Here is a 12,715-nt window from a genome sequence, read left to right on the forward strand (position 1 = left end):
GAACAAGAATTTTAACCATATCTGCCTGGCTGTAAAGCCCATGCTTTTCCCACACTGTGCACACTCCTTGTCACTGCTGTTGTTTGATTCAAATTTCCTTGAGTGCTCTTCACAGTGGCATCCCTGGCGTTTTCATTTGGTGGTAGAAAAGCCACTTGTCAATAAGAGCAGATAGTACTCTCTCTAGCCCAGATGGTTGGTTGGGATGAGAACACTCCAAGCTCTCTGTGTGTTTTTCCCACCCCCACTTTCTTGCCTCTACACACCCTTCTCTGCCCTACAACCTCTCTCTCTCCCCCGTCTCTTTTCCTGGGGACACCTGCGCAGCCAGAGGACTCTCCCTAGATGATTGGGGATCCCTGGGGCTGCAGGTCTAATATCAGTTGATAGAGTTGATAAGAAAATGGAGTCATGGGTCAGCCAAAGTCCCCGAGGAGAGTATCCAGACTGAAGATGGAACCCCCTCATGCCCCCAACTGGACCTTTTCCTGTTGCAGCACCCTTTCCCTTCCCCCAATTAGGATCCTTGTTTTGGGGCTCCCAAGCCTCTGGGCTCCGCCCCACCCCTTTCCCAGCATCCTAAAGTTTAGGGGCTGCATTCAAGTGAGAGATTTCCAAATAGAGGTGTGTTGGAGGGACTTCTTTGGAGGGCAGCTTGTCCTGGAAGAACAGGGGAAAAGTGGCAGCCACCGTCCCTGACTCTGAGGACATCAGCGGAGCTTCCTGGGAGACCCTCTGCCCTTTCCCCTCCCACCAGCCAGGGCGAGCAGGGACCAAGCTTGCTTATTGTCACCTGACGCTGGGCAGCCACTGATCCCATTGGTGGAGCCAGATTCGGTCTGGCTCTCTCGTTCTTCCTCGTCTTCTCTGCCTCTCTCTCTCTCTCTCTCTCTCTCCTCCACGCTGCTTTGATTTCGCTCTTGCCTCTCCTTGCGCACGGCCGGGAACATCGCCTCTCCGGGGGCAGGGGGGCAGCAGCGGTGCGCTGCGGAGCCGGGCAGGAGCTGCCTGCGGGGCATGGAAGAAGCCTCTCTGGCGGCCTCGACAGGAGCGAGAGGAGCGAGCGCGCGCCGCTGCCTGTGACCCAGGCGTCGCCGCTGCCCCTCTCCCCGGGGGAGCACATCCACCCAGAGGTCTCTCCCTTTCCTCCCTTCCAGGTCGTCCTCTGCAGAGCCCAGTGGAGCCAGGTGAGTGCCCTTCCTCCCCAGAGCATCCTGCTGTCAATACTGAGAGGGACTCAGGTGGCAAGGGGCTAGGAGCTGGGGGCACCAGGGGCCTGCCACTGCCCGCGGTGCCCACCTGGACTGCCAGGGCCAACGACCTTGTTCCCTGTCCCCTGTCCCCCCCAGGGCCTTGGCAGAGGGATTAACAGCTGGATCCAGTCCCTGGGGCACCACAGTTAGTCACCCCGTGACCATTCTGCTGCAGTCAGTGATGCCCACAGGGACAGCGGGGTGGGGGAAGATTTCCCCGTGGCTCGCGGGTGGCTTTTTTTGGGTGGCTTTTCTGGGTGGGCGAAGGGTGTCGGCGTGTACGGCATGGATGCACGCTTGCGAGGAGACTGGAGGTTTGCTTGCGTAGATACTTCTGTATGCACGCACTTATGCTCTTGTGTGGGTTTCCACTGCCGTGTGGCATGTTTAGGGACATATGTTTCCTGTACACGTGAGGTGCATGTGTGGGGGGATCACTTATCTGAGTAGCCTCTGGCTTATGTGGGTGGGGGCAGTGCGAGGCAGTATATTTCTGGGGTGGACACATCACTTGTCATGTGTGTGGGAGTACATGTTGAGGGAGGGAGTGCATGTAACCAAAGGTTTCTACGTGGGGAGGGCCAACTGCAGAGCAGAAACGGAGAGGTAGGTGGAAAGTGTGGGCAGACCCATGTAGGTGTGCAAACCTGTTGGCATGTGAGGGATCAGGGCTGGCAGAGTGTGGCTAGGGACAAACCACATTTTCAAAGTCTGGGTCTTTGATCTTGAAGAAGATCTGAGAGAGGATATCAGAATATGGGCAGAGGTTGACATGTGTGTGAATGTACATGTGTGTGCAAGCTGATGTATGGGTTGTACGCCATCTGTGGAGATAGCACACGTGCATCTTGGTGCCTGTGGCTTTCTTTTTTCCCCAAATATGGCTTGCGAGAAGGTGTGTGTGTGTATGTGTGTGTGAGCCTGTGGACTTTAACATGTGTGGGTCTATGTGGAGGTGACAGCTTGTAGAAGGAAAACTGGGGGACATTCTTAAAACGTGGAAGGTGGTAGAGGTACCAGAATGCGTAGGTGAGTGCATGGGACCGAGAATGTCTGAGAAGGTATGTGCAGCCCTGCGTGGCAGGTGCGGGTGGGCACATTCGGTGCATGTGTGTATGCGTGTGCACTCATGTGCCTGCCTGAGTGTGGGTGTGTAAATGCTTGTCTTGGCAGTGTGGGTGTTTCTCAGGTGCTGTCTCAACCTGTCCCTCACACCCTCACCTTCCCCACTCACCTGGCCTTAGAGAACTGGGGCTCACACCCACCCTCAGCCCACTCTGGCTTTGCTGTTCTCCAAAGTGTCACTCAAGACCACTCTCCCAAGCGAGCACCGGGGAGTAACCTCAGCTCTTCTAGAACTGTAGAAAGGAAAGGATGAACCAGGTCCTGGACCCCCCCCAAACATGGCTACCCCTGTCTCTGGGGGAGACTCTAAGGAGAGGAATACTGAGGCAGGAATAGGTACCCCGCTGTGGGGTAGGCATCGACTGAATCCCGTGTGGGTGGGAGGTGATCACTCAGGCTCTCTCTAGGGTGGGAGTGTGTCTATGTTGGTGTGTCATGTCGGTGCATGTGTGTATGTGCATGTGGGTGCATGCGTGTGTCTCCCTGGGGAGCTCCTCACTGGGAGCCCAGAGGATGGCAACTCCCAAAGTCTCCACATCTGTCCCCGTGAATTGTAAACTGGTTTATTATCATACAGTTGTTTCCCCATCCTATTCTGCTTTATTTTGGGGTGGACCAGATAGTACCCCCATGCTTGTTTACTGTAGGATTCTCTGTGCACAAGCCACTGACATTTGGCTGAACTTCACAACAGGCAGGCTCATGCTTTAGGATAGGAAGCCAAGGTGAAGCAAGGGCTCAGGGGACACCCCAGAACAGGTAAAGGCTGTCACCCATATCCTTCCCCCTGTGCCTGTCACTCAGGCAGCCCACGGATGAATTTAGAGGTACCAGGCTCACAACAGGCTTAACTGACAGGCAAGTGTGGGTTGGATCTTCTGGAAGCTATAAATAGAAGTACCTGCTTTCGAAGGCACAAGGTACCCTCACCCTTATCGCCTGGGCAAAGAGAGGAGAAGAAGCTGAAGCAGGAGGAAAGGAAACAACATTCCAGAAAGCTGAGGTGTGCTGGGACGGGGCTTGAGAAAGAACTAGGAAAGCATGAGCTCCACGGGGCATTAAGCAAATGCCCGGGAGCAAGTCCAACCCACGTTCATGTTCTTGTCCCAGACACAGCCCCGCCCCTCCTGGTCCCTCCCCCACCCTGTTCCCCAGAGCTCGTGATCCAGGCCACAGTCAAGGGCAGAATCTGTTCTTCCTCGCTGAAGCACAGGTGAGTGCCAGCGGTGTGGTCCTTTCATACCTGGAAGAACAGCCTCGAGTAGAAGCCACGGGGTAAGAGAAGAGGAAGGTGAGAGAAAATGTGGTTACTTGAAAGGGAAGGATAGAAGGAAGAAAAATTAAAAAAAGAAAAAAGAAAAATAAATGGCAATAAGACCATATACACCTACACATATACAGATGCCACACATTTCACCCACACAACATGCATACACACACACACACACTTACACACTCACATGAGGGGATACAACCTTTGCTTAATGATAAAGAGCTTGGGCTCTGGAGTCAGATATGAGTTCAAATCACTGTCTAGCTGCATGACCTCTGGCATCTTAGTACCCCCCCAACCTCAGTGACCTCATCTGTAAAATGGGGATAATATTAGTCCCTACCTATTGTGAGGGTTGCAGGAGATGATGCTCAGGCAATCATCACACATATTGGCCTGTCCTAGATGCCAAAGGTAAAAGGAATTATGCAAACGTGTCAAGCAACAGAGGATCAGCTGAAAGGAAAGAGTGATAGTTGAAAAGTCACAGGTGGAAGAAGAGCTCTGGCCCACATTGCCCCCACCCACCACTGGTGTATCCACCTGCATCTCTGTGGTGCTTTGGACTCCCAGCCCTGAGGCTTGGTGACCCTCCCCTAGCTACCCCTAGGCTAGGAGGGAAGCCTGAACCTGAACAACCTGGCACCCTTGGCCTCTTGGTGGCCAGGGCCCTCTGCCCACCTCAACCCTCACACAGGTCTCCTCAGTGGGTGCTTCCTGCCTCTCTTACACCGCCTCATACGGTTCTCTCCACCCCCACCCCTTTCTCTTTTCACGCCTGCTGGCTGAGGGCCCCCCTCCTCGGCTCCATCTGCTGCGAATCTGTCCTGCCCGGCGTTTGCAGCATTCCCACTGCCTCAACCACCTGTCAGGTGCCGTCTGCTCGGCAGACCCCTCTGAGGAGGGCCAAGAGCCCTGCCCCAGGGGTGGGGGACACCCCATCCCACCTTCCATCCTACCTCTCTCCATCTTTGCGTGCAATCTCCCCGTCAGATGGCATGAGGCAGGTGCAATCAGTGGCTTCCCAAGGTTCCAGTTTGCAAGGGATGTTGGGAGCAAGACATTCCAGAAAACTCTGGTGGGGAGGAAGGGGCTAATGCTTCCTCTCCCCTCAGTCCCCACAGGAGCCAAGCCAGAGGGGAGCATGGAGCTGCTGTCCACACCCCACAGCATCGAGGTCAACAACATCACCTGTGACTCCTTCCGCATCTCCTGGTCCATGGAGAACAGTGACCTGGAGAGGGTCACCCATTACTTCATTGACCTGAACAAGAAGGAGAACAAGAACTCCAACAAGTTCAAGCACCGGGTGAGTGGAGGGGGTGCAGGGGGCATCTGGCTCATCACCTCCTTGAAGGAAGCAGGGTAATGGAATGCTTATGGGCGATAGTCAGGAGTCAGACAGGTCTGGTCCAAACCCAGGCGGTCCTCACTGTGTAATCTTAGGAAGGTTACTGAGGCTCTCTGAGCCCAAGTCCCTTCACTGATAAAAAGGGAAGAATAATGCCAGCCCCCGCAGCTTGTGAGAGGCTTCAGTGAGGTAACGTTTGCGTAGTGTCTGGCTTGGGGCCCAGTCACCGTGAACACCATTATCGGCAGCATGACTGGGGCTTTAGACCGAGCGGGCAAACCCGAGGGGGGCCACAGACATCACACCTGGGGCTGGCGTGAAAAAGGCTACGACAAAGCCCCCAACTCAGGAAGCCGCTTTGTTGTTGACCATGTGGGCAACACGGGCTCTGGGCAGGGCTGGGACCCTTTGCTCCGTCCTGAGTGACCCCTGTTGGGCCCCTGTAATCCTTTCTGCCCCTGGCCCTCTGGCCTCTTGGTGGCTAGGTTGACGAGAGCGACATGGGAGAGTCCTCTGCTGGCTGGGGTGTCCTTTCCCTGGGTTAAAGCCGGTGTGGGGGTGGGTGGGAAGAAGGCTCCCATCTTCTCAAGCTGGCAGAGAGGAAGGGGGAAGAGTGAGGTGGGAAGGAGCTGGTTCCCACGACGACTGCATCATGTGGGTTACTCACCCTCTCTCTCTTTGGAACTGGCTCTCCCGATCTGGGTGTCTTTTGGCAGGCCAGTTGCCACGGTGACGTGAATGTTCAACACCACCCCCTTAACCCTCCCCCCCCAAGAATAAGGCATATTTTCCCTTCCTCCCTGGCTCTCAGCATTTGCCGTTGCCGTGGAGACGGCACTGCAGTGTGCAGAGCTCTCGAAGTCTCCCTCGAAAAACGGAGGTCTCGCCGCCCTCAACTTTTCGGCCTCCGCCCCCGTGGCCTTTCTCCTTAGTTCCCAAGAGAACGGGCATCAGGGGGCGTTACGGAGGGGTGGAGGCTGGGGGGCATCCGAGCGGCCTTCCCAATGGCCACTGCTTGCTTCCACAGGAAAATGGTGGCCAGGGCACTGAGCCATTGAATCTTGGAGATCTTGGCCCTCCTCAGGCGGCATAGGGGCCATCTGGGGAGTGTGTGGCCTGGTGGAATGCCAAGGTTGGGCGCGACCCCCCAGTTTGACTCTTGGCTCTCTGCATCCCGTTTCTCAGGATGTCCCTACCAAGCTTGTGGCCAAGGCCGTGCCACTGCCCATGACAGTGAGAGGCCACTGGTTCCTGAGCCCCCGCACAGAGTACAGCGTGGCCGTGCAGACCGCCGTGAAGCAGAGTGACGGGGAGTACCTGGTGTCCGGCTGGAGCGAGACGGTCGAGTTCTGCACCGGGGGTGAGACCCTGCTGTCCCGCTGCTTTCCCACATCTGCTTGAGTTACGGTCGGTCGGGAGGGGGCTTCGTCTTAACCCAGCAGACACTTCTGAACACCTGCTGTCCCAAGGCACCATGCTTAGGCCACCAGGGAGGCACAGGTGGACGAGACCCAAACGGGCCCCCACCAAGCCCGCAGTCTGACACGTCAGCACTACTAATCATGTGGGCAATACCACTTCCATACAGTGATGGAGTTACTTTTCTGGCTTGAGGCAAGCATACTTTCTTGAATTGTAGTAAAATACAAACACAAAATTTCCCATTTTAACCAGTGAAAGGTTAAGTAGTATTAAGTATGTTCACATTAGTGTGCAAATGATCTGCAGGAATTTTTCATCTTCCCAGACTGAAGGTCTATCCCCACTGCACCACAGCTCCCCTTCCCTCCTCCCTTCAGCTTTTGGCAACCCCCATTTCATTTTCTATCTCTGTAACTTTGACTACTCTCCGTATCTCATGTGAGGAGAATCATGCAGCATTTGTCCTGTGACTGGAGCATTAGCTCCATTATTTCACTTAGCATCATATCCTCAAGGATCATCCATGTTGAGCATGTGTCACAATGTCCTTCTGTTAAGGCTGAATAACATCCCATTGTATGTATAGACCACACTTTGTTTATCCATCATCAGTAGATGGATGCTCAGTAGGTAATAGTAATAATCCCATTTGCTTACTTGAGCCTCCACTTAGCCTGGGAACGTGACCCCTACTCAGGGGTCCTGCAAACCCTCTTAGAATTTAGTTGGCAAATTGTGGCATGAACAAACACTGTGCTTAATGTGAACCTGGTCATGGACGACCCAGGATCTGCCCTACAAATATTCCACTCTTCTGGTGTCCATAGTGAGAAGTGCTCCAGATCTCTCTCTGTCACAAGGAAGGGGTAGGGAACATTCTCAGCCCCGGGCCTCTGAGGCTGCTGGCTCCATCTTCTGCCAAGGCCCATGCCCTAAGTCTCCTTGAGTTACCATTCTCTTTTGAGCGGTGCTTTTTCTTAGCTCGGCTGCAAAACCCCACTCTGGTGGCGCTCCCACTCCTTGTGGGGAAAGCCTCTTAGTTTACCCCAGAACTCCACACGTAGTGGGAGTTTAACTTAAACTGGGGAGCTGGGGATGGCTGCGGTCCAGTCCCCACCACTACTCTTGCCAAACCCAACACCCTGGCCAGGGCTGCATCAGCAAGGAGGAAAGGGCACCTTTTTCTAACTTGTACAAAATCTCTGTCTTGGCTGGCAGCAGCCCTGCCTGGGCCCCAGGGCCCCAGACTCTGGCCCTGGCCCTGGGAGGTGTCCAGTTTTACCGTCTTGTCTCCAGCCTTCCCTGCTTTTTCCGGGGTGCCGAAGCAGTCACCGCCCCAGACCCCACTCTGGCTAACCAGGCACATCAGTGTTTGCCAGGCTTCTCATGAGCCTCCCCCCACCCCATAATTACAACTGGCTTCCATGTGGGTGTTATGGACAGCCTCCTACCTGTGGCATTTGCCCAAAATCCTAAATCTCCTTAGGGGACCTCAAATTCTCTTCTCTCAGTCTTTCTTTTGCCTGCTGATCCTCTTCACATGAGGATGGCCAGCAATTAGGGCTTCTGGGGCCCCCGGTACGACTGTCTAACTGGGCAGCCTCTGCCCCTTTCTGACTCAGAGAGCCTGAGCTTCTGGCAGTGAGACTGTAGAGGTGATAAGGACAAACAGCATCCAGCTGGGCCACCTGGCCTGTTCCTATGTGGTCCAAATTGCTGTGACTGTTTGATGTCCCCTTTTGCTCTGAGGACAGAGGTGGGCTGGCATGCTGGGTGTGCAGTGGATGAATGGTGGGTGGATGAGGCTGTGATGTCCAGTCTGGCCCTGGGCTTACCAGCCTGGACTCTTGCAGATTATGCCAAGGAGCACCTGGCCCAGCTGCAGGAGAAGGCTGAGCAGATTGCAGGCCGCATGCTCCGCTTCTCTGTCTTCTACCGCAACCACCACAAGGAGTACTTCCAGCACGCCAGGTACAGCATGGCCCCAGCCGGGGCCACCTTCCTCCCGGGCTCTGCTTTGCCTGTTTGGCCCTGGCTGTCTGCTGTCATGCCTACCTTGTTGTTGCCAGATCCTCCCACAGAGTTCCTATAGCCTCTAATCATGGACTGGCTCTGGGGGTGCTGGCTTTGGCGAGATGGCTGGCTGCTTGGGATTGGGCTCCAGGGAAGGAGAGGGCTCTAGGGATGGGGCTGCCTGGGGGAAATCATGCTGATGGGCCTGGATGAATAAGATCTCAGGTTTGCTCCTCCTTTGGGATAGTTCCTTTCACAGGGTTTTAATGCCAAGGGCCAGCCATCTCTAAAATTGAGGCCCTGGGTCCTAGGGGGAGGTGTTGAGGGGAGCACAGGATGAGAGGCTTCTGTGCATGAAGAGCTATAGTTTTCGAACTGTGCTGCAGAGCCTGGAGCCTCCAGGGAAGTGTCTCAGCATTTTAGGGGAGTATAGAGGAGCTGTCGAGAAAATTAGGGTGAGGCTTGGTGAACCCCATACCTATCATTCTACTGGAGCAGCTTCAACTTCACTGCCTATGTATAATTTCCTTTGGGGAAGAAAGAGAGGAGCCCTGTGGTCCAGAAATATTTCATCCAGTTGATGATCTGATTCAACCCACTCAGCCTACAGATGGGGAGCTGAGGTGCAGAGAGCCAGTAAATCACCAATCTCCTGGGACACCCAGGACATGTCAAGGGTGAACCTGGGTCTGGGGTTGCCCATCCTCCCCAGGCCTGCTGACACTGCCCCAAGTCCATGTCCTTCTAAGGCTGGGCTAAGGCAACCTAGTGGTCTTACTGTCTTTGTCATTACATTCAGCTGGGGTGGGTGGTACTCTGGCCCTACACCAGGGCAGCAGGAATCTAGTGGGGTCTTTGATCTTTGTACTAAAGAGAGGCAGTGAGGTGAGTGGTGAGCACACTGGCCCAGTTTAAGCTACTCTGTCGGCAAGCAAGCAAGAGACAGAAAGAGCCCATACGTGCCACGATATAAAGATGAATAAAGGCGGAGTCCCCCCGTCTTGAAAACTTCAGGGTCTATCAGGGGACAGTCCAGACAGATGGAATGTAATAAGTATGTGTGATTGCTGAGTACAATTCAGTTTCTTCACAGAGTAGGCAAAGTTCTGTTGAATACAAGTGCCTGATGCTCCTGGAAGATTTTAGAGAAGAGGGGACACCTGTGCTGGGGATGGAAGGATGATTAGGAGTTTGCCGGGCCAGGTGAAGAGAGGTGGGAAAGGCAGTCCAGGCAGAAGGAAGAGCACTGCAAAGGCACAGAGGCAGGGAAATTGGGGTTCACTTGTGACTGGAGGATGTTACTTGTGGGTGTGGGGGTGGTGGGAGGTGGGGTCAGGAAGACCAAATCTTGATGGCCTTGCTTTTTATGAAAGCCCCATCAAGGGCTTTTTAAGGTAGGGAATGGTGGGTTCAGACCTCTCCTCTGTGAAGGAGTGGGCTGCATCGGCCCATCTCCAGGGCTCTCCCAGCTCTTACATTCTGGAATGTTCTATTTGCGACTGGTGGAGGCGGCAGCTGGTGGGAGAGCTGGGAGCTGCACTGGCTCCCTTCTCAACCACACACAGCAGCCAAGCCTTAGCCTAGCTAACCAGAGGCATTTTCTCTTCCCTTTGGCATGATCCCCTGGGGGTGGGTAGGACCCACTGCGGGAACATGCTACAGCCCTACCTGAAGGACAACAGTGGCAGCCACGGCTCCCCCACCAGCGGCATGCTCCACGGGGTCTTCTTCAGCTGCAACACAGAGTTCAACACAGGCCAGCCACCTCAGGACTCCCCCTACGGCCGCTGGCGCTTCCAGATCCCCGCCCAGCGCCTTTTCAACCCCAGCACCAACCTCTACTTTGCGGACTTCTACTGTATGTACACAGCTTACCACTATGCCATCCTGGTGCTGGCCCCCAAGGGCTCCCTGGGGGACCGCTTCTGCCGTGACCGCCTGCCCCTCCTGGACATTGCCTGCAACAAGTTCCTGACCTGCAGCGTGGAGGATGGGGAGCTGATCTTCCGCCATGCCCAGGACCTCATCCTGGAGATCATCTATACCGAGCCTGTTGACCTGTCCCTGGGCACCCTGGGGGAGATCAGCGGGCACCAGCTTATGAGCCTATCCACTGCTGACGCCAAGAAAGACCCCAGCTGCAAGACCTGCAACATCAGTGTGGGCCGCTAGGGACTCCTCGGGAGCTGGGGGGCTAGGGAGAGATGACAGGAAGGGTGGCGATGGGTGGCATAGGTTCAGGGAGTTGGCTTTCTCTCCCTTGCCCCCCGCTCCCTCCACGCCACCACCTCCCCCTTTCCCACCCCTGGCTCTGGAGTCAACAGAGGGTGTTCCCTAGGTAGGCGTGGCCTATTCACCCCCAGTGGACTTGGGAAGGCTTCTTAGCCTCCGCAGGTTGGTGTAAGGAGGGTAGATTTCTGGAGATTTCCCCATTCCTGGTTTCCCTGTCCTGCTGTTTCTTGCTTCATCCCAGCCTCCACCTCACGGAGACTTGCAGCCTGGGGGCTCTCCTTGAGCAGCCTTGACTGGACGAAGCCCACGTGTGGCTTGCCCACCCCCAGGTGTGCTGCAGAGAGCTGCGGGGTGCTCCTCTACAGCCCCGCCCACCCCACTCAGGGCCACTCACAGAACACCCCACCCCAGTGTGCTGGCCCTGGGGGCTTCCCACTCCAGGCCTGGCCCTGTCCCCCTATACATAGTCTCCTGCACCGCTCTGCCCCCCAGCTGCTCCCTGACCCCCAGCACCCTCTTCCTGCATGGGGAGAGCTGTCCCTCCCCCCCTCCACCTGCCCTCTAGAAAGGGGCTGTCTTTCTCCTTTAGGCTTTGGGGGCTCCGGGCTGTTGGGACTTTGCCTTTCTCCTCTGGAGATGATGAATATCCCAGCGAATCTTCTCCTTTGCTCAGAGTACTGAGGTCTGCAACGGCGGCCACTGGGGTCGAGGAGGGGGAGAGAGACCCCTGAGACCCAGAGGTACCCCTTCTCTGTCCGCCAAAAGTGGGCCTCCTCGAGCCCTGAGGGGACCCAGCATTGAACTAGAAGAGCCCTGGCACCCTGCCTGACTGTGCGCTTTGCTCGCTCTGCCTCGGTGCCGTGACTGCACTGTGCCCGCGTGTGATCTGGACTGTGGCTCCCCTGCCACCACACCTCACGCTTGCCCACTGGCACTGTCCACTCCCCACCGCGAGGCTTTTGGCGGAGAGCCCCTTCCCTGGGGAGTTCTTGGTGAAGTCTTCCTGGGCCTCCCAGTGTTTTCATCTATTTCCTCCTTCGGTCTGGGTCATGAGGGTAATAAGGGTGGACCCCTGAGATAAGTGGACCAGGTCGGGGTCTGGTGGAGGTGTGGATGGAGGCCGATAGCTGTTTGGGGGATCATGGAGGTGACATCAGGTAGAGTGACAGCCAGATTTCCGTAATGAAGTACAGAAGGGGCCAGAAGGCCAACAAGGCCATATCTCAGTAAGAGCGCAGGTGGGACAGCTGGTCGCCTCTTGTATAGCCACAGGGAGTGGTGTGGTCAGCTGTCTCTGTGGCATGGAGCAGGTCTGGGGGCCCTGTGAGATGCATGGAGGAGAGGACACGGGCCCCTAGGCCTTTTCCCCTTCTGCTGACAGCATTGCTGTGGGGGGGGGGTGGCCCACTGCTCTCCCCTGGCCCTCTGTCTCCCCTGAGCTGGGGGCACACCCGCCTGTGTTGTGCTTGCGACTTGCATCAATAAACCACCATGGCCTGAGAGCCCTGACTCTCCTTGAGCTCTGGGAGGGGTGGGGTAAGAAGGTTGTACAGTCACGGAGGAACTCAACAGGGGATGTTCCCCAGGACAAGACATCTGGAACTGTCTCTGAGGGTGTTCCAAATCTTGCTGGGGTGGCAGGGCTCAGAAAGCAGAGCCATATCTCTAGCTTGGAAGGGACTTTGGAGGTCTTTTTGGTACTACCCTGCACTTGGCAGAAAGGGAAACTGAGTCCTCTTGGAGAACCTGTAGCAATATGGAGACCTCACCAAGGTCCCCTGTTTGGAGCCCTTCCAAGCAGCAGCCTGCCACTGTGTCAGACCCAGATGCTACTGAATTTCCCTCCCCCAGAGCCCAAACGTCCCCTCCCCAGCAGGGCTCCTCATTTGCAGATCTGAGTCACCTCTGTGTCTATTATTATGGACTTATTAAAATTATCCTCTGCCAGAGTAGAAAAGCTCCAGAAAAATTAGAGTCACCTCAATGACACTGCCTGGCTCAGGACCAAATGAACATGTGTCATCCAGAGCTTGGGGCACAGCCTCC

General features: G+C 55.6%; 1 protein-coding gene and 1 long non-coding RNA gene across 2 annotated transcripts; one reads left to right on the plus strand and one right to left on the minus strand.

Annotated features, from left to right (window-relative positions):
- The first annotated feature begins 618 nt into the window (after nt 1-618).
- LOC112669767 (phytanoyl-CoA 2-hydroxylase interacting protein) lies at nt 619-12,171 on the plus strand. The gene is made up of 5 exons (XM_025463157.3): nt 619-1,187; nt 4,767-4,960; nt 6,188-6,362; nt 8,278-8,395; nt 10,075-12,171. The coding sequence occupies exons 2-5, from the start codon at nt 4,796-4,798 to the stop codon at nt 10,607-10,609; spliced, it is 993 nt and encodes a 330-aa protein (XP_025318942.1). The 5' UTR covers nt 619-1,187; nt 4,767-4,795; the 3' UTR covers nt 10,610-12,171.
- LOC118354926 (uncharacterized) lies at nt 1,103-4,834 on the minus strand. The gene is made up of 3 exons (XR_004816361.2): nt 4,611-4,834; nt 3,995-4,107; nt 1,103-3,621 (listed from the first exon to the last, which is right to left on the minus strand). It is a non-coding gene; the product is annotated as an uncharacterized LOC118354926 (long non-coding RNA).
- Nucleotides 12,172-12,715: the final 544 nt, after the last annotated feature.

This window comes from Canis lupus, chromosome 25 (assembly GCF_003254725.2).
Source record: "Canis lupus dingo isolate Sandy chromosome 25, ASM325472v2, whole genome shotgun sequence".
Lineage (NCBI taxonomy): Eukaryota > Metazoa > Chordata > Mammalia > Carnivora > Canidae > Canis > Canis lupus.